We start from the raw sequence: 22,185 nt of genomic DNA, 5'->3' as shown, positions 1-22,185 counted from the left end.
CGACAAGCTTATGCGGAATGTGGAATGCGGTATGTGGAATACGGAATGAGGATGCGTATTTCGTTTTGTGCTAAAATATTAGCTTTACGTATTTATTTATTTATTTTTTTTATTTTTATTTTTTTTATTTTTTTTTTTATTTTTATTTTTTATTTTTTATTTTTTTTGGGGGGGGGAAGCTGTGCAGAGTTCGTCCCATGGGCATTTCGTGGGTTTGAATCCGGGTTCGCCTCGATTATTTTGTCTAGGTTTGTCAGCACCATACCCGTGCTTTAAACGCCTGAGACATACGTCACTTCGGGATTTTCGCCCTTATTAAGCTGAAACGCCGTGATATAACTTGAATACTGTGCAAAGCGGCGTTAATCACAACTCACTCACTTGCATTTCTATTCCCGCAAAGGAACATTCATTATGCTGGTATATGAATGTGTGTAACATTAGATCTAATATCTATTCAGTGAGTGAGTGAGTTGGGTTTAACTCCGCTTTTAACAGTATTTCAGTTATATCGCGGCGCGTGAGTTTAATGTGGGAGGAAAGCCCGAAGTGATGCGGGTCTCAGACGTTTATCCCCCATGCATATACGTTGTGAATTGCTGGTGTGTCCCGCTGTGATATTACTGAAATATTAATAAATGCGGCGTAAAACCATACTCACTCACTCAATGGGAACTATCAGGTGATTATACCAACTGAAACGATCACATTCTCCACTGATGTCGACATATCAACAGCAATCATACGTAGGAGGGAATCTGAGTACTTCCCAACGGATCGGGCAGCGGGATGGACGGGTGCTTAACGCGTTTGACGTCAAACCGGGGATCAGGGTTCAATTCCTCACATGGGTACAATGCGTGAAGCCCATTTCTCGTGACCCCAGCTGTGATAGTACTGAAATATACTCACTCAGTCACTCACTCAGTCACGCACGCACTCACTCACTCACTCACTCACGTGCGTGCGTGCGTGCGTTCGTGAGTGCGTGCGTGCGAAACAGCCCAATGCCTGGGCTCTTGTCAACTGTAACGCGTTGCTGGGCGGTTGACGACTTCTTGAAGGTTGCAACTCTCTGGTCCTTGATATCGAAAAGAACAAAAACGGCTCATGACGTGAAGTTTTTTTTATGAACAAAAACATTTTCTCGACAGAATTATCACCAGTAGGGCAAGTTGTTATGATTGTGAACGTAAATATTAATCTTTCGAGTTGCCGACATGTCTCCATCTTCATTTACAAAGTTAAGGACGCTGCGCATGCGCATCTATAACCGGAAGTGGTACAGATTTGTACATTGCCGCGTGTTAGTCCAAAGCGCTGAGCTTGCTTCGAACAGCAACAGCGTAACCAGTTTAACAGCCAAATCGACCGTCCCTGCATATTTCCGGAATCGCTGGATCACAGTTACGGAAAAAACCGACTTGTTCCGAATGCTTGTGATCGAGCTGTCAGTTGATGGAGTGGCTTGTCATGGCTTCTTTTATTCCCAAGCTGTGGGAGGCTTCATGATGATAGAAACTCCCCTCGCGTCGCCTCGAACAACTAAACCTCTCAAACTCCATCTCACAGAATTCCTTCTGCTAGGTGACAATTACAGCGATCTATCCTTATACGTTATTTACGGCTGAAATCCTCTTAACCGCTGGCGTATTCGCGTGCTGTACGTATTTTCAGTGTGGAGAAATTGGAATTTATGTTGAGTTGTACGACGGGTAAATCAGAGATGTTTTTGATGCTCACGTCAGTGTTTTGGGTGAGGGGAAGGAGGTGGCAAAGGATGTGGCTTCATCGTGCGGTTGATGGAGTGATGCTGTATATGTCGGTCAACGAGCGCAATGGTGAGTGATGGACGCATAAAGCCTCGAAAAACGTTGTTTTTAATAAATGCGACATTTTCTTTAATGAACATTGTTTTGAGGGTGCTTAATCTGGCCTTGCTGACGTGGAGCGACATGTGAGAGAGTCAGGGAGTTGAGTTTAACGCTGCTTTTAACAGTATTCCAGTTTCACGGCGTCTCAGGTTGATGTTGGAGGAAAGTGATGCAGGTCTCAGTTGATGAAGCCCACGAGCACGGGTATGGTGCTGTGAAACCCAGGAACATAATCGGGGGAGTATATGTTGGAATGAGTGAGTGTGTATGAAATTACGCTAATTTCACAAGTATTTCCGTTCTTTTCACTTTTTTGGATAAACACTAGTATGGTGACATTGTGCCTGGACACATGTCACCGTCGACCTCGGATATGTTCCTGGGCCACGTTCCGCGATGTGATCGTAGCGCTAACACTGTCGTAAGAATATGATAAAGTAAGGGAACTACGACTATCTTAGCTCTACAACTGTCGTAAACTTATGTTAAAGCAAGGGAGTTAAGGAATATCTTAGCGCTACGCCTGTCGTAAGCCTATGTTAACATAAGGGAGTTAAGTGAGTGAGTTGGGTTTAACGCCGCTTAACGTCTATGTTAAAGTTAGGGAGTTACGGAGTATCTTAGCTACGACTGTCGTAAGCCTATGTTAAAGTTAGGGAGTTACGACTACCTCAGCGCTACGACTACACTGGGCCAGCCATAAGACAGTATCGAGTGCGGCGTTAAACAACAAACCAAAACATTTGTCTATAACTTAATTGTTTTGTTGCAAGCATATATTTTGCAGAAATACAAATAACAATTACCCCGGATGATATAAAATAACATTGATCTTTATTTGGACAACACTCGCCCGGAGACGTTTGTATTGTCTCTGACAAAATAGAACATGACCTGACGACCAGAACTTGTAAAGTGAGTGAGTTGGGTTTAACGCCGCTTTTAACACTATTCAAGATATCGCGGCGTGTCAGCTTAATGTGGGAGGAAAGCTCGAAGTGATGCAGGTCTCAGACGTTTACAACTTCGGTGAAACCCACGAGCACGGGTATGGTGCTGACAAACCTGGAAACATAATCGGGGCGAACTGGAATTCAAACCCACAATCATAGGTTTCTGGCGTGCCCAAGGGACGCAACTCTGCACAGCGAATCGCGGCGCCTTAGACGACTGTGCCACCCGTGCCCTCCAGAACTTATTAAAGAAATCTATGTTACAATCTATTAAAGAGGGAAATTTAGTGCTCATATAGAATTATATTTCTTCATTCTCGAAATATACTTGAAAGTATAGAATGGTGGAATAGTTTTGTAAAACTAACTTTTGAAAATATCTTTTTTTAAATATAATAATAATATTGATTGGATCATTGTTTCTGCTTGGATAACCAAGTTATAAATTTCTCTCTAATTTCAAGTTTGATTCTGATTTTATAGTGAAACCCTTTTTCACACATTTTCGTATAAAGTTTTCCCTTCAGCACCCCCAAAATTAACTGAACAAAAATGTTTGGAATCTTAATATTTTGGGGCTATTTTCTTGGTAGTAAGACTGAGCGCACACCTATGTATGACACATGTAAAAAAGCTTTTTGTTAATTATGTATGAGAGAGTGATTGTTTCTGTGCTATTTTCATCCTTTTCAAGTACGCCTTCGTTGACTGAACCGAAGTTGTCTCTGTGGGCGACGAGCATACATTGCGTGTGGAGATATGCACTTTACCAGTTTACTCTTATTGTCTTCGGACCAAGGAGGTTTCACTGTATTGCTAACTTGTTATTGGGAAATGCGTCGCACCGATTCAGTCTGAGGGCTGCTGTTTAGGATATTTTAGAGACTGGATGCTGTTTACGCTACAGTAATGAACATTCCACGTGTGGAAACATGGCAGTCTGTAACTAATTGACATACCAAACCAGAGGTTGACAGCATGAGCTACGGTCAACGCGATGACACACAGAGCAATGTTACGTGGTCCTCAAAGTCGCCAAAGATTGGCTATGTACTGCTACGCTAAGCATGTTGCAGAGAACAAATATATGTTCGATTAAGACTGCTAAAACAGTACACACTTGAACATTGTATTTGACCAAAACATTACAAAGGTTATAAAAACGCCACTCGCCAAAATCAGTCGCCGAAACACTGCAAACCTAAGCTCCAAAACTCAACTAGGATACGCGTATCAAACGCATCACTATCGAATGAGCTTTTCGTGTTTGTGTCATGTTTAGCCACATCAAACATGGGTTGTATTTTCTCTTGCCTGTCAGTTAATGTTGTTTGAAATAACTGACATGAAAGATCCTCGGAACCTTCTCAATTGAATATGTTACAAGAGGAGATCGTCCATAGTGGGGGTGGTCCTTGGTAGAGGTGGTCTTTAGTAGAGGAGGTGCTTAGTAGGTGGTCCTTGGTAGAGGTGGTCCTTAGTAAGTGGTCGTTGGTAGAGGTTGTCCTTAGTAGAGGTGGTCCTTAATAGGTGGTCCTTAGTAGGTAGCCCCTGGTAGATGTGATCCTTAGTAGAGGTGGTCCTTAGTAGGTGGTCCTTAGTAGAGGTGGTCCTTAGTAGGTGGTCCTTAGTAGAGGTGGTCTTAAGAAGGTGGTCCTTGGTAGAGGCGGTCCTTAGTAGGTGGTCCTTGGTAGAGGTGGTCCTTAGTAGGTGGTCCTTGGTAGAGGTAGTCCTGGGAAGGTGGTCCTTGGTAGAGGTGGTCCTGAGTAGGTGGTCCTTAGTAGAGATGGTCCTGACTTGGTTGTCCTTAGTAGAGGTGGTCCTTAGTAGGTGGTCCTTAGTAGAGGTGGTCCTTAGTAGGTGGCCCTTAGTAGAGGTGGTCCTTAGTAGGTGGTCCTTAGTAGAGGTGGTCCTGAGTAGGTGGTCCTTAGAAGAGGTGGTCCTTAGTAGGTGGTCCTTAGTAGAGGTGGTCCTGAGTAGGTGGTCCTTAGTAGAGGTGGTCCTGAGTAGGTGGTCCTCAGTAGAGGTGGTCCTTAGTAGTGGTGGTCCTGAGTAGGTGGTCCTTAGCAGAGGTGGTCCTGAGTAGGTGGTCCTTAGTAGAGGTGGTCCTTAGTAGGTGGTCCTCAGTAGAGGTGGTCCTTAGTAGTGGTGGTCCTGAGTAGGTGGTCCTTAGCAGATGTGGTCCTGAGTAGGTGGTCCTTAGTAGAGGTGGTCCTTAGTAGGTGGTCCTTAGTAGAGGTGGTCCTGAGTAGGTGGTCCTTAGTAGAGGTGGTCCTGAGTAGGTGGTCCTTAGTAGGGGCGGTCCTTAGTAGGTGGTCCTCAGTAGAGGTGGTCCTTAGTAGTGGTGGTCCTGAGTAGGTGGTCCTTAGTAGAGGTGGTCCTGAGTAGGTGGTCCTTAGTAGAGGTGGTCCTTACTAGGTGGTCCTCAGTAGAGGTGGTCCTTAGTAGTGGTGGTCCTGAGTAGGTGGTCCTTAGCAGAGGTGGTCCTTAGTAGAGGTGGTCCTTAGTAGGTGGTCCTTAGTAGAGGTGGTCCTGAGTAGGTGGTCCTTAGTAGAGGTGGTCCTGAGTAGGTGGTCCTTAGTAGAGGTGGTCCTTAGTAGGTGGTTACTTAGTAGAGGGGGGCCTTAGTTGAGGGGGGGCACAATAGAAGGGGTCCTTAGTAAAGGTGGTCCTTGGTAAACGCGGTCCACAATATAGGGGGTCCTTAATAGAGGTGGTCCATGGTAGAGGTGGTCATCAGGAGAGGTGGTCCTTTGTAGAGGTGGTCCTTAGAAGAGGTAATCTTCTTTAACGGGTCTCTAAGCTTTAAATTATTGTTATTTTTGCTTGTCGCAAGAGGCGATTAAATGGACCAGAGGATCAGGCTCGCTGACTTGATGGATGCAGACCATCGTATCCCCATCGCGAAGATCGATGCTAATCACTAGATTGTCTGCTCGATTATTTACAGACAGCCGCCATATAGATGAAGTATTGCTGAGTGAGGCGTTAAACAACAACAACAACAACAACAAATAACAATAATTTAACGCGCAAACAGTTTTCATAACGTCATCACATGTGCTTTGAAATAGCGAGATTTGTAGAGAGTATAATGCAAAACAAAACGGTGATCAGGAAGCTAAATACGAGCTAACATGACTACAAGTTTGTGGTAAACAGTTGAATAAGTCCGCATCAGACAAGAACCGAAAACGTTTGGTTACATTGCTAAAACGCCCATCTCAATTTGCCGCACAACAGACAGGCCTCCAACTGAAACGTGTTTATTGAATATTAGAAGTCACTGTCCGCAGCATCTCATGCTGAAAGGACCATTGTGGCAGCTCGGAGCACTGGGACCAATAACAGTCTTTGATAGATATCGATTGCTATGGTAACAAGGAACTCAATTCCATCCTTTGTATTGAAATAACGAAACGCTTTTGCCACTGGTCACGGCTCAGCGCTGTAAGGCTCCCTGCGGAGTATGGGAGACCTCTGCGATGGCCGGCCCTGGTCAAAATTGAAATTGGTGCGACAAATAACGACACGGTCATTAATTTGTGTTGATGATCCCACAAGTTATCTAATCCCACGGGAAATGAGCGTCCACGAGGGCCACAAAAGGCCACTGGCTGTGTCAGAGAGCAGAGCAGAAGACCACATATCATCACAGAGCATCACAGAACGCCACACAACATTACAGGCGTCGTAGAGCATAACAGAGCGTTAAGCCCTCCCCATACGATTAAAACCAGTGCAGCGACAGCGCGACGGCAATGTTCTTTTTGGAATCGGAAAAAAGCGATTTTTACTGCTTGCTTTCCCAAGGCTTTAAAAAATCCCATTTTATGATGTCATTTCAAGGTGAAAAAACACGTGGTTTGACAAATAAATCTTTATTGAAGAAGACACGATGTCAAAATCACAAATAAATGAAAATTTATTGGTTCCTGAGATACAGAAACATCCGTGTCTGTATGCCATTGACTCAAAGACCCCGAAACACTTCTATGCATTAAATGTGACAAACCCTTTCCATATTCATAAGAAATCTCTGTAAAAAACAAGAGACGATTGTACGATTCCGAGCATGTGTTTATGAATCACTATCAAATACTGATGATACCATGTGCTCACGGAAGGTGAGCGTATCCTGCCCCAACGATGGCACCCGTCACAAACACATGCAAAGTCAAATAAATTGTTCACCTGACACGTGAAGATCCGGGGTAGAATAGGTCTTCAGCAACCCGTGCTTGCCACAAAATGCGACTATGCTTGTCGTAAGAGGCGACTAACGGGAACAGGTGGTCAGGCTCGCTAATTTGTTTGATGCATGTTGCATGTTGCATGTTGCATATTGCTGAGTGCGGCGTTAAACAACAAACAAACAAATCTAATTGTGCACCTGAAAAAAGGGAACATATGATCAAAAAGGTCATTTTGGTCACCGATGCATCAAATTTGGAAATGTCTTCCACATTTCTACAACATTCGTTTTGAAAGCTTTACTGGGGCCTTGAATGTTGTAACCTTGATCGAACAACTTCTGAGCAAAGAGTGGTATGAATCTCCTTGATATCTTGACAGAGAGAGCATGCTCGATGTACCTCAAATGCTGTGATATGTAGAGACCTAGGACTGGAGCAGCAGGAATATTGCTCGACACGAAGGGACAATTGACAAATGGAAAGTTGAAGTCACCCCTCTTGTCATACAATCTTGTGAAGAGTGTTTTGTCACTCTGAATCTTTTTCGTTGATATAAATATGATTGGTTGGTTGGTTGGTTGGTTATATTGTCGTAAAAGGCGACTAACGGGATTGGGTGGTCAGGCTCGCTGACTTGGTTGATGCATGTCATCGATCTCAATTGCGTCGATTGATGCTCATGATATCAATCACTGGATTGTCTGGTCAAGACTCGATTATCTACAGACCATATAGCTGGAATATTGCTGAGTGCGGCGTTAAACAACAAACAAACATGTATATATGCATGGGTGTGCCGGTATATGTATCTGTGTATTTATGTGTGACTTGCATATTGTATACTTATGCATCGTGATATTTGTAAACAATAGGTAGAATTATCTAATTTGATTATCTTACGTACAATGTGCTCATATTAATGATTAAATGACCTAATAGACCTCATTCCTTTCTGAAAATAAATAGTGTTTTAATCAAGAATAAGACAGTGAAGAATGCAACGAAGAAGACAGACAGTAACAAATAAAAGACCAAGAATAACGAAGTATAAGGTGAAGAAAAAAAGAGAGGGTGACGTGAAATGGGGGAATGGGGGTTAACGTCGCGTTAAGATTATTGCATGCACGTGTGTGTGAGTGAGTGAGTGAGTGAGAGAGAGAGAGAGAGTGTGTGTGTGTGTGTGTGTGTGTGTGTGTGTGTGTGTGTGTGTGTGTGTGTGTGTGTGTGTGTGTTGTATACGGACTCCGAGCCGGCCGACTCCTTGTTTTGGCTCCTTAATGCCGAGCATCAGGCAGGGTAACAATAATTACCATCTTTTACCGTCTTTTGGTAATAAAAGACAGAAAACATTATTTCAAGAATAAAACAACGAAGAATAAACTGTCTGAGTATATTCGAACATTTTTCTGAACATATTCATAAATATAGTTAAATAAGTAGACTAACATCTAGTCTCTGAAATGAACATATCGTACATAAAAAAACAGTTGTTCAGTTATCTTAATAAAAATATAATAAAAAGGAGCCCAGTGACTCTCTTCATTTTCAGATACTGCAGTGATCTAGACTTGCCAAACATTATAGACTTGCATGGGCTGTATTTGATATATATTTGTATCAGGGTCTGTAAGACAGACTATTAAATAAGCCGAGTCGATAACATCGTATATACATGTACATGTTGTAAGTGATTGATGTAAAAGGAAATATGTAAGTAAATGTCTATATGTGAAAGTGAAATATGTAAGTAAATGTCTGTATGTGAAAGTGAAATATGTAAGTAAATGTCTGTATGTCAAAGTGAAATATGTAAGTTAATGTCTGTATGTCAAAGTGAAATATGTAAGTTAATGTCTGTATGTCAAAGTGAAATATGTAAGTAAATGTCTGTATGTCAAAGGGAAATATGTAAGTTAATGTCTGTATGTAAAAGGAAATATGTAAGTAAATGTCTGTATGTGAAAGTGAAATATGTAAGTAAATGTCTGTATGTGAAAGTGAAATATGTAAGTAAATGTCTGTATGTCAAAGTGAAATATGTAAGTTAATGTCTGTATGTGAAAGTGAAATATGTAAGTAAATGTCTCTACGTGAAAGTGAAATACGTCAGTTAATGTCTGTATGTCAAAGTGAAATATGTAAGTAAATGTCTGTATGTCAAAGTGAAATATGTAAGTTAATGTCTGTATGTGAAAGTGAAATATGTTAGTTAATGTCTGTATGTCAAAGTGAAATATGTAAGTAAATGTCTCTACGTGAAAGTGAAATATGAAAGTAAATGTCTGTATGTCAAAGTGAGATATGTAAGTAAATGTCTGTATGTCAAAGTGAAATATGTAAGTTAATGTCTGTATGTCAAAGTGAAATATGTAAGTTAATGTCTGTATGTGAAAGTGAAATATGTTAGTTAATGTCTGTATGTCAAAGTGAAATATGTAAGTAAATGTCTGTATGTCAAAGTGAAATATGTAAGTAAATGTCTGTATGTCAAAGTGAGATATGTAAGTAAATGTCTGTATGTGAAAGTGAAATATGTAAGTTAATGTCTTTATGTGAAAGTGAAATATGTAAGTAAATGTCTTTATGTGAAAGTGAAAAAGGTAAGTTAATGTCTGTATGTCAAAGTGAAATATGTAAGTAAATGTCTGTATGTCAAAGTGAAATATGTAAGTAAATGTCTTTATGTGAAAGTGAAAAAGGTAAGTTAATGTATGTATGTCAAAGTGAAATATGTAAGTAAATGTCTGTATGTCAAATTGAAATTTTGAAGTAAATGTCTCTACGTGAAAGTGAAATACGTCAGTTAATGTCTGTATGTGAACGTGAAATATGTAAGTAAATGTCTGTATGTGAAAGTGAAATATGTAAGTAAATGTCTGTATGTCAAAGTGAAATATGTAAGTAAATGTCTGTATGTCAAAGTGAAATATGTAAGTAAATGACTGTATGTCAAAGTGAGATATGTAAGTAAATGTCTGTATGTGAAAGTGAAATATGTAAGTAAATGTCTGTATGTCAAAGTGAAATATGTAAGTTAATGTCTGTATGTGAAAGTGAAATATGTAAGTAAATGTCTATATGTCAAAGTGAAATATGTAAGTAAATGTCTGTATGTCAAAGTGAAATATGTAAGTTAATGTCTGTATGTGAAAGTGAAATATGTAAGTAAATGTCTTTATGTGAAAGTGAAATATGTAAGTTAATGTCTGTATGTGAAAGTGAAATATGCAAGTTAATGTCTGTATGTCAAAGTGAAATATGTAAGTTAATGTCTGTATGTGAAAGTGAAATATGTAAGTAAATGTCTGTGTGTGAAAGTGAAATATGTAGGTTAAAGTCTCTACGTGAAAGTGAAAACGTCAGTTAATGTCTTTATGTGAAAGTGGAATATGTAAGTAAATGTCTCTACGTGAAAGTGAAATACGTCAGTTAATGTCTCTATGTCAAAGTGAAATATGTAAGTAACTTCTTTGATAGGCATTTACAAGTTTGAGTAATAAAAAAAGGATGAGAATTTATGGATGAACAACTTCTTTATTACAATTAAGAGCGACGTTTCGGTGTAGGTTCTGACACCGATATCAAGCAAGTGATGGCTGACATATACACCATGTCTATTCTACCATGAACTTGAAAAATACTCGATTTTGATCGTTCAAAGCGTGTTTCATCTTTTTTTAAAAAAAATTTCCAGAGTTTTTATATTTGATACAAAGTGGGGCATCATGATTCATTAACCGTACAGACCCGATACTAAAACAACCTATTAGTCGGAGACAGTTACGCTGCTACTAATTATCCTGAAGAACATTTGGTGAATAGCTTTGGCCTTTAACATCCACATAAACCTCTTTCTGAAAGCACGACGACACACGACACACGACACAACGATATTTTTGTTTCCAGAACCTGAACGCTAATGACCAGAGTGGGTAATTTTCTTGATGGTGTTTTGTCTAATGGGACTGATGCAGACGATGGCATAACCCTTTAAGTCTCGCGACACGTGGACGACGAGTGGATGCCAAAATATACTGAGGGGCAAAAGTAACTATACATGTATCTCTCAGATGATTTTGACATGGGTTAGATTTTCAGTTGTTAGCTGTAGTGAGTGAGTATGGTTTTACGCCGCTTTTAGCAATATTCCAGCAATATATCGGGGGAGACACAAGAATGGGCCTCACACATTGTACCCATGTCGGGAATCGAACCCGGATCTTCGGCGTGACGAGCTTTAACCACTAGTCTACACGACCGCCCTAATTGTTAGCTATAAAGAGCTGTACTGGCGCTTGTCAGCACTCAAAGAATACTTCAACATGCTTTTTTAGAATATAATGTGAATTAAAACTTAAAAAGTAAAAATAAATCTCATAATACACAACTGCTGATAGGTAGCTTTGATATCTTCTCTTTGAATATCAATAAATTGGCTTTTTTCGGCACAAATGTGCATCTGAAACATGGTAGGGACATGCGGTTGCAAATTTATTTCTAATTCCAGTCGTCATTGAACCATATTACCCGGCCCCTGATTAAATTTTACAAACTCTTGCAGAAACAATAGATAAATATATGGTTGCATGGTTAAATAGTTCTTTTAATTTTTAATTACATACAAAACCAAACTCGATATACTTTGTTTTTCACCTCAGTTTATATCTGGTGTGTTGTCTACCCTCAGCGTCGTCAGGAATGTAGTACTATTTAATGTCAATAGTCGCCAGCAAGTGTCAATGTCTAAACTTCCGGTTTACCGCAGACTTAGGTTGAATATTCTATGATGTTCTAATGCCGCTGGCCTGCTGAGGGCACTGTGTAGAAATCATCATCATCATCATCATCATCATCATCATCATCACATCATCATCATCACCATCATCATCATCATCCCAACGGTGTAGAAACCTTTCTCGAAGACCAAGAGAGGTTGCCGTGATTACCCACATTGCGTTACCATGTACATATTATCTAACAGTTTGAAAATAATCAGACCACACTGGTTTCCCAACGATCAGCCCACTGCCTCGGTGTGACGGCCTTGAAAGGGACAGGCTAATTTGTCGGTGAGAAGTGAACAGTCTTCTCCCCTGATGAGATAAAATAGTCATGAAATAAGACTCCTCTGGTATTTGCACGATTTCATCTGAACTAAAAACGCCGGCAATCACATAATTTCGTTGCTACTTCCTAGCGAGATGCTACACTGTCAGACAAACATGTCCAGGACATCACTTCCCATTAGCATGTATCAGAAGGTTCAGTAGCAGTAGCTGACTAAGGTACCGTTAGGAAGGATGGATTTTCGCGTTTTAATTCGATTTTAATTGAGCGTTTAATATCAATTAGGAATTTGACACTAAACGGAGGTTTGAGTAACAGTCACTAAGGGATTCGTAAATCAGGAAATTCGTCTATCCTGACGATTCGCTCAAAATGCAGGTTTCCGGATAAGCGGGGTTCCACTGTGCATGTAAATACCGCTGGACACAAACACGTGCATCACTACAAGAAGTCCTAGGTTCTATATTTGACATAGCACAACAGCGCATGTCGTGGGGGAATGAAGGACAACATTGGCATCGCTGTTCCGGAACAATTACTCCATGTCCGAACTAAATACACAATAAGGTGAATACTGCTCGACATCACAAGAGGGTGGTGAATGCAGTTCCTAGCTCAGACATACATGAGGTGAATGCAGTTCCTAGCTCAGACATACATGAGGTGAATGCAGTTCCTAGCTCAGACATACATGAGGTGAATGCAGTTCCTAGCTCAGACATACATGAGGTGAATGCAGTTCCTAGCTCAGACATACATGAGGTGAATGCAGTTCCTAGCTCAGACATACATGAGGCGAGGGGAGTTTCCAGCTCAGGCATACAGGAGATGAGAGGAGTTTCTAGCTCAGACATACGTGAGGTGAGTTGAGTTTCTAGCTCAGACATACAGGAGATGAGGGGAGTTTCCAGCTCAGACATACATGAGGTGAGAGGAGTTTCCAGCCCAGACAAACGTGAGGTGAGGGGAATTTCCAGCTCAGACATACAGGAGATGAGTTGAGTTTCCAGCTTAGACATACAGGAGGTGAGCGGAGTTTCCAGCTCAGACATACAGAGGCGAGGTGAGTTTCAAGCTCAGACATACAGGAGGTGAGTGGAGTTTCCATCTTAGACACACAGGAGGTGAGTGGAGTTTCCAGCTCAGACATACACGAGGTGAGGGGAGTTTCCAGCTCAGACACACAGGAAGTGAGCTGAGTTTCCAGCTCAGACATACAGGAGGTGAAGTGAGTTTCCAGCTCAGACATACACGAGGTGAGGGGAGTTTCCAGCTCAGACATACAGAGGCGAGGTGAGTTTCCAGTTCAGACATACAGGAGGTGAGGGGAGCTCCTAGCTCAGACATACAGATGTGAGGTGAGTTTCCAGCTCAGACATACAGGAGGTGTAGGGAGTTTCCAGCTCAGACATACAGGAGGTGAGGGGAGTTTCCAGCTCAGACATACAGGAGGTGAGGGGAGTTTCCAGCTCAGACATACAGAGGCGAGGTGAGTTTCCAGTTCAGACATACAGGAGGTGAGGGGAGTTTCCAACTCAGACATACAGGAGGTGTGGGGAGTTTCCAGCTCAGACATACAGGAGGTGTGGGGAGTTTCCAGCTCAGACATACAGGAAGTGAGGGGAGTTTCCAGCTCAGACATACAGGAGGTGAGGGGAGTTTCCAGCTCAGACATACAGGAGGTGTGGGGAGTTTCCAGCTCAGACATACAGGAAGTGAGGGGAGTTTCCAGCTCAGACATACAGAGGCGAGGTGAGTTTCCAGCTCAGACATACATGAGGTGAGGGGAGTTTCCAGCTCAGACATACAGAGGCGAGGTGAGTTTCCAGCTCAGACATACATGAGGTGAGGGGAGTTTCCAGCTCAGACATACAGAGGTGAGGGGAGTTTCCAGCTCAGACATACAGGAGGTGAGGGGAGTTTCCAGCTCAGACATACAGGAGGTGTGGGGAGTTTCCAGCTCAGACATACAGAGGCGAGGTGAGTTTCCAGCTCAGACATACAGGAGGTGAGGGGAGTTTCCAGCTCAGACATACAGGAGGTGAGGGGAGTTTCCAGCTCAGACATACAGGAGGTGTGGGGAGTTTCCAGCTCAGACATACAGGAAGTGAGGGGAGTTTCCAGCTCAGACATACAGAGGCGAGGTGAGTTTCCAGCTCAGACATACAGGAGGTGTGGGGAGTTTCCAGCTCAGACATACAGAGGTGAGGTGAGTTTCCAGCTCATACATACAGGAGGTGAGGGGAGCCCCTAGCTTATACATACAGAGGTGAGGGGAGTTTCCAGCTCAGACATACATGAGGTGAGTGCAGTTCCTAGCTCAGACATACATGAGGTGAGCGGAGTTTCCAGCTTAGACATACAGAGGCGAGGTGAGTTTCCAGCTCAGACATACAGGAGGTGTGGGGAGTTTCCAGCTCAGACATACAGGAGGTGAGGGGAGTTTCCAGCTCAGACATACATGAGGTGAGGGGAGTTTCCAGCTCAGACATACAGAGGTGAGGTGTGTTTCCAGCTCAGACATACAGGAGGTGAGGGGAGTTTCCAGCTCAGACATACAGAGGCGAGGTGAGTTTCCAGCTCAGACATACATGAGGTGAGGGGAGTTTCCAGCTCAGACATACAGAGGCGAGGTGAGTTTCCAGCTCAGACATACAGGAGGTGAGGGGAGTTTCCAGCTCAGACATACAGGAGGTGTGGGGAGTTTCCAGCTCAGACATACAGGAAGTGAGGGGAGTTTCCAGCTCAGACATACAGAGGCGAGGTGAGTTTCCAGCTCAGACATACAGGAGGTGAGGGGAGTTTCCAGCTCAGACATACAGGAGGTGTGGGGAGTTTCCAGCTCAGACATACAGGAAGTGAGGGGAGTTTCCAGCTCAGACATACAGAGGCGAGGTGAGTTTCCAGCTCAGACATACAGGAGGTGTGGGGAGTTTCCAGCTCATACATACAGAGGTGAGGGGAGTTTCCAGCTCAGACATACATGAGGTGAGTGCAGTTCCTAGCTCAGACATACATGAGGTGAGCGGAGTTTCCAGCTTAGACATACATGAGGTGAGCGAGGTTTCTAGCTCAGTCATACATGAGGTGTGGGCAGTTTCTCGCTCAAACATACATGAGATGAGGTGAGTTCCTAACTCAGACATATATGGGGTGAGTGCAGTTCCTAGTTCAGACATACAGGAGGTGAGGGGTGGAGTTTCCAGCTCAGACATACATGAGGTGAGCGGAGTTTCCAGCTCAGCCATACATGAGGTGAGGGGAGTTTCCAGCTCAGACATACAGGAGGTGAGGGGTGGAGTTTCCAGCTCAGACATACATGAGGTGAGCGGAGTTTCCAGCTCAGCCATACATGAGGTGAGGGGAGATTCCAGCTCAGACATACAGGAGGTGAGCGGAGTTTCCAGCTCAGCCATACATGAGGTGAGGGGAGTTTCCAGCTCAGACATACAGGAGGTGAGGGGTGGAGTTTCCAGCTCGGACATACATGAGGTGAGCGGAGTTTCCAGCTCAGCCATACAGGAGGTGAGCGGAGGTTCTAGCTCAGACATACATGAGGTGTGGGCAGTTTCTCGCTCAGACATACATGAGGTGAGGGGAGCTCCTAGCTCAGACATACACGAGGTGAGCGGAGTTCCTAGCTCAGACATACATGAGGTAAAGGGAGTTTCCAGCTTAGACATACAGGAGGTGAGGGGAGTTTCCAGCTCAGACATACAGAGGCGAGGTGAGTTTCAAGCTCAGACATACAGGAGGTGAGTGGAGTTTCCATCTTAGACACACAGGAGGTGAGTGGAGTTTCCAGCTCAGACATACAGGAGGTGAAGTGAGTTTCCAGCTCAGACATACACGAGGTGAGGGGAGTTTCCAGCTCAGACATACAGAGGCGAGGTGAGTTTCCAGTTCAGACATACAGGAGGTGAGGGGAGCTCCTAGCTCAGACATACAGATGTGAGGTGAGTTTCCAGCTCAGACATACAGGAGGTGTAGGGAGTTTCCAGCTCAGACATACAGGAGGTGTGGGGAGTTTCCAGCTCAGACATACAGGAGGTGTGGGGAGTTTCCAGCTCAGACATACAGAGGTGAGGTGAGTTTCCAGCTCAGACATACAGGAGGTGTGGGGAGTTTCCAGCTCAGATATACATGAGGTGAGGGGAGTTTCCAGCTCAGACATACATGAGGTGAGTGCAGTTCCTAGCTCAGACATACATGAGGTGAGCGGAGTTTCCAGCTTAGACATACATGAGGTGAGCGAGGTTTCTAGCTCAGTCATACATGAGGTGTGGGCAGTTTCTCGCTCAAACATACATGAGATGAGGTGAGTTCCTAACTCAGACATATATGGGGTGAGTGAAGTTCCTAGTTCAGACATACAGGAGGTGAGGGGTAGAGTTTCCAGCTCAGCCATACATGAGGTGAGGGGAGATTCCAGCTCAGACATACAGGAGGTGAGGAGAGTTTCCAGCTCGGACATACATGAGGTGAGCGGAGTTTCCAGCTCAGCCATACATGAGGTGTGGGCAGTTTCTCGCTCAGACATACATGAGGTGAGGGGAGCTCCTAGCTCAGACATACACGAGGTGAGCGGAGTTCCTAGCTCAGACATACATGAGGTAAAGGGAGTTTCCAGCTCAGACATACAGGAGGTGAGGGGAGTTTCCAGCTCAGACATACATGAGGTGAGTGCAGTTCCTAGTTCAGACATACAGGAGGTGAGGTGAGTTCCTAGCTCAGACATACATGAGGTGAGTGCAGTTCCTAGTTCAGACATACAGAGGTGAGGGGAGTTTCCAGCTCAGACATACACGGGGTGAGGTGAGTTTCCAGCTCAGATATACAGGAGGTGAGATGTGTTTCAAGCTCAGACGTACAGGAGGTGAGTGGAGTTTCCAGCTCAGACATACATGAGGTGAGCGAAGTTTCCCGCTCAGACATACACGAGGTGAGTGGAGTTTCAAGCTCAGACATACAGGAAGTGAGCGGAGTTTCCAGCTCAGACATACACGAGGTGAGCGGAGTTTCCAGCTCAGACATACACGCGGTGAGGGGAGTTTCAAACTCAGACATACACGAGGTGAGCGGAGTTTCCAGCTCAGACATACAGGAGGTGAGCGGAGTTTCTAGCTCAGACATACACGAGGTGAGCGGAGTTTCCAGCTCAGACATACAGGACATATGACATACAGACACACATTGTTCCCAGCTGGGTGAGAGTGAGTGAGTGAGGGAGGAGTGGGTTTTACCTTTGAACAGCTCTATGAGGAAAGCCTGGCGTGATGCAGGGCTCAGACGTTTGCCACTTTGGTGAAACCCACGAGCACGGGTGATGCGAACCAGGATTCGAACCCCCAGTCCTTCATTTTTGGCAAGCCCAAGGGACACGACTCTGAAAAGCGACACGCAGCACCTTAGACGAGTGGACCAGCCATGTACCCAGTGGTGCACTGAACAAAAATCATGACAGCAAACTGGAAACTGAAATTAATCAAAATCACCGTTTGCTCAATATTGATCTCAACCTTCCCGGAATACCAATAGGCTTAAATGTCAACACACCAAGCAAATCAAGGCCTCTCGTCACATAACATCATCTATTGACAATGCGATTACCAAGCTCTGTCAGGGTCCTTTTGTTTACACCTGATGTTTCCATTCAGCTATCCAACGCGATAGTTAATTTTGTATTTATTCTCCAATCTCAAATAATCCGAAAATAAACATGCGGGTATTACAAAAAAAAGACCTCGACGAGACAGCTGTTGCTTGATTACCGCATCGCACGTGAGATCAGCTTATACCCATTAACGATACAATCGGCACACATGGATTTTATTTCAATTAGGCTGATGGAGATTCTAATATCACAGTCTATCCCTTCTCCTTCATGACAAATCCGTGTACTGGGTATGATATTACTCCACTGGGTACAATAAAAAGGACCATGTCTATTTCAGACACAGGCCAGCGATATATTGCAACGACTCTTGTGGTTCAACCATCAGGGAGCAGGATTGTCTACCACTACCCTGTTTTAATGGCCGCCTGCAAACATCGTTCCCTGCAAGGGAGATAATTGGTTCGAGAGCGCCATCTATGTCTCGTCAAGTCGCGCCACGCGTCAAAACGGGGAGTTATTACACGTAAATGCTTTCCATTTTGAAATGGACAAGCTTCCATAGTGCTTCGGGTTAAATGTTCGGTGAAATTTTGCATAGCTCTTGGGAAATAAACCTGGTCAATTGTCATGTTCTATATTCTATCGTTCCCCAAGCGCACATGTGAAATATGAATTCAACGAAACGGGATGCGTATAAGCTGATTGTAATTGTCACGTGATACCTCTTTTTCGAGGGGACCACCTCCGTGATCTGGTGGGCGTCTGCTCGGACGCGTCAAAAAAACAAAAAAACGTTAAACGATGGCCCCTTTTGTTAACCTGCCTGGCGCTCGGCATTAAGGGCTATACTATGACCGGAGTCAGTATACTGTGTCTGAGTGGGGTATTCATGTTCAACTGCGGCATGGTATCTAAGTGAGTTAGCACTATAAAACTGACATTATTCCGGACTAGTACAAGCAGCCACACACACGCGTACATGCACGTCTCCATATACATAATCTTGAAAGCGACCTTAAACCCCATTCCACATAACCTCGCTTTTACCGACGGCACAGACAGACATAGCGCTGTCTGCATCTTCAAACATACTCACCATGATTGTATATGCAGGTTAAAATACGTGTGTGTGTGTGTGTGTGTGTGTTTGTGTGTGTGTTTGTGTGTGTGTGTTTGTGTGTGTGCGTGTGCGTGTGTGTTTGTGTGTGTGTGTGTGTGTTTGTGTGTGTGTTTGTGTGTGTGAGTGTGTGTGTTTGTGTGAGTGTGTGTGTGTGTGTGTGTTTGTATGTGTGTTTGTGTGTTTGTGTGTTTGTGTGTGTGTGTGTTTGTGTGTGTGAGTGTGTGTGTGTGTGTGTTTGTTTGTGTGTGTGTGTTTGTGTGTGTGTGTGTTTGTGTGTGTGAGTGTGTTTGTGTGTGTGTGTGTGTTTGTGTGTGTGTGTTTGTGTTTGTGTTTGTGTGTGTGTTTGTGTGTGTTTGTGTGTGTGTTTGTGTGTGTGTGTGTAAGTTTTTGTGTGTGTGTTTGTGTGTGTGTGTGTGTTTGTGTGTGTGTTTGTGTGTGTGTGTGTGTTTGTGTGTGTGTGTGTGTGTGTTTGTGTGTGTGTGTTTGTGTGTGTGTGTGTTTGTAGGCTGCATATTTCAGCTATGACGTCACCCGTGACTAACCGAGCCTGGACCAGACAATCCACTGATTAACGCTATCAACCTGATCCATTATGTCACCTCTTACGATCAGCAGAGGGAGCTGGGCACAAATTCTACACCGGGATGTAAAGGGGTGTTCTCAGATCTTTGTGTAGAGATAGTAAACACTAAGGTCTGATTTTAATGAGCTTGGGGTTTTACCAAACTTAATCAATTATCAGGCATGACGTCTGTCTTTCCTCCAACAATGAGCTGACGTGCTGTGATAACTGTCACTGAATTGTCAGATCATGTTTAAGTCGCACTGCAGGAATGAGTGAAGTCCAACTGAAGGCACATAAGGTTAAATGATAAAACCAAGAAACAGTACACGAAGCGTTCTCCCTGTATGCGAAAACCTCGATACCTAAGTTCCGCAAATTAACTTCAATGAGGTTCCTAGCAATAACATAATCACGCTAGTTTCAGAACCGGCGATGAACATCTCTTGCATAATTTCCAAACGAATAGCAATAAACTAATTTACATAATTTCCAAACGACAAGCCATATACAACTTTATGTAATAATTTCCAAACGACTATCAATATACAACTTTATGTAATAATTTCCAAACGACTAGCCATATACAACTTTATGTAATAATTTCCAAACGACTAGCTATGAACAACTTTTTATAATGATTTCCAAACGACTAGCCATATACAACTTTATGTAATAATTTCCAAACGACTAGCTATGAACAACTTTTTATAATAATTTCCAAACGAATAGCCATATACAACTTTATGTAATAATTTCCAAACGAATAGCCATATACAACTTTATGTAATAATTTCCAAACGACTAGCCATATACAACTTTATGTAATAATTTCCAAACGAATAGCTATGAAGAACTTTTTATAATAATTTCCAAACGAATAGCCATATACAACTTTATGTAACAATTTCCAAACGAATAGCCATATACAACTTTATGTAATAATTTCCAAACGAATAGCCATATACAACTTTATGTAATAATTTCCAAACGAATAGCCATATACAACTTTATGTAACAATTTCCAAACGACTAGCTATGAAGAACTTTTTATAATAATTTCCAAACGGCTTGCCATATACAACATTATAAACTAATTTCCAAACGACTAGTCATATATAACTTCATATAATAATTTCCAAACGACTTGCCATAAACATTTTACAAAATTTCCAAACGACTGGCTGTGTACAACTTTACATAACAAATTCAAAACGACTGGCCAAAAATATCTTTACATGATTTACAAAAGACTGATCATAACATTGTTACCTAATATTCACCCGATTAGCCATATACACCTTTACACAAAAGACTGGCCCTAATTATATAAACAACCATATATACTTTAGAAACGACTGATTATAAACATCTTTATACAATTTTCCAAACGGCTGGCCGTAAACAACTTTACATCACCTACAAAAGACTGGTTATAAACACCTTGTTTTCTTAAACAACTTTACCTAATTTCCAAACGTTTGGTTATAACAAATTTCATATTTTTAACTCACCCGTGAAGATCCGTGTTAGAATTAATCTTCAGCAATCCATGCTTGTCGTAAGAGGCGACTCACGGGCTTGCTGACTTGTGTGATGCATGTTTCCGCATCCCACTTGTGTAGTACGATGCTCACGATGTCAATCACTGGATTGTCTGGTCCAGATTCGGCTATTTACAGACCGCAGTCATATAGCTGGACTATTGCTGAGTGCGGCGTTAACAACACAATGACAAACAGTCTACAGCAGCAACGGTATACTGCCGGGCAAACGAACGTTACGCATTCTTTTGAACAAAGAAATTCTAAACGTTATCAGACGCTACGAGGCTGGACACAGGTCCGAAACACTGAAAACTCTGTAAATTCACCACGATCGACTAACCATGCCTTGTTTGTTTTATTTTCTGCAGTTGGCTTGAAAGATGTACCTGCACTTGCAGCTGTAAAAAATCACCTGAAACACCTTTTTTTCGGGTACGTGCAGAAAGTACATAAAATGCAACTAATCGTTGCAAAAAAGCAGAATATATAGCCAGATGTACAACAGAGAGAGAGGGCCATTGGAATGAGGCAAATAGGTGGCAGAGATTCCAGAACTGTGCGTACTTCAACTGTACACATGCATTGGTCGACACACTGGGCTACGCTGTCTCGCAGGTATTCGAGTCTACCGCCCCTTTCGTAGAATGACCTCGACCCATAAACATCGACGTCGAAGACGGCACTAGTTAAGGGTATGCAACGACTCTTGTGGTTCAACCATCAGGGAGCAGGATTGTCTACCACTACCCTGTTTTAATGGCCGCTTGTAAACATCGTTCCCTGCAAGGGAGATAATTTGCACTGACGAAAGCAGATTCTGTTTGTTCCAGCGGGGAACGATTCCCAGATTCCTATCGACGTTGACGACGCCGATGGGACGGCAAGTGTGGACCGCGCTGGTGCCCGTTTGGTCATATTCACTATTGAGAACGGCACGTCTGGTTTGTTTGAACCAACACAAACTGACCACGACAATACCTACTCCCCGCTGCTCACTACCGTGTACGACCGTGAAAATCCAGGGTAGACTAGGTCTTCAGCAACCCATGCTTGTCTCCCCCCCCCCCCCCCCCCCCCACAGAAGATCCGGGGTAGACTAGGTCTTCAGCAACCCGTGCTTGCCGTGAAGATCCGGGGTAGACTAGGTCTTTAGCAACCCATGCTTGTTTCCCCCCGTGAAGAGCCATGGTAGACTAGGTCTTCAGCAACCCATGCTTTTCTCCCCCGTGAAGATCCGGGGTAGACTAGG

At 43.1% G+C, this 22,185-nt stretch overlaps 1 protein-coding gene across 1 annotated transcript; it reads left to right on the top strand.

The window, feature by feature from the left end:
* The first annotated feature begins 1,433 nt into the window (after nt 1-1,433).
* On the top strand, nt 1,434-21,963 carry LOC125383527. Its single transcript, XM_048401858.1, is given in 4 exon segments — nt 1,434-1,587; nt 9,088-9,977; nt 10,930-10,951; nt 21,767-21,963. Coding segments are annotated over 4 exon segments (1,263 nt in total).
* The last annotated feature ends 222 nt before the right edge of the window (nt 21,964-22,185 follow it).

The sequence above is a fragment of the Haliotis rufescens genome, unplaced genomic scaffold (genome assembly GCF_023055435.1).
Source record: "Haliotis rufescens isolate VD_foot unplaced genomic scaffold, xgHalRufe1.0.p SCAF_24, whole genome shotgun sequence".
NCBI classification, from domain to species: Eukaryota; Metazoa; Mollusca; class Gastropoda; order Lepetellida; family Haliotidae; genus Haliotis; species Haliotis rufescens.
The sequence above is the reverse complement of the archived record's forward strand: the minus strand, read 5'-3'. Positions and strand labels throughout refer to the sequence as shown.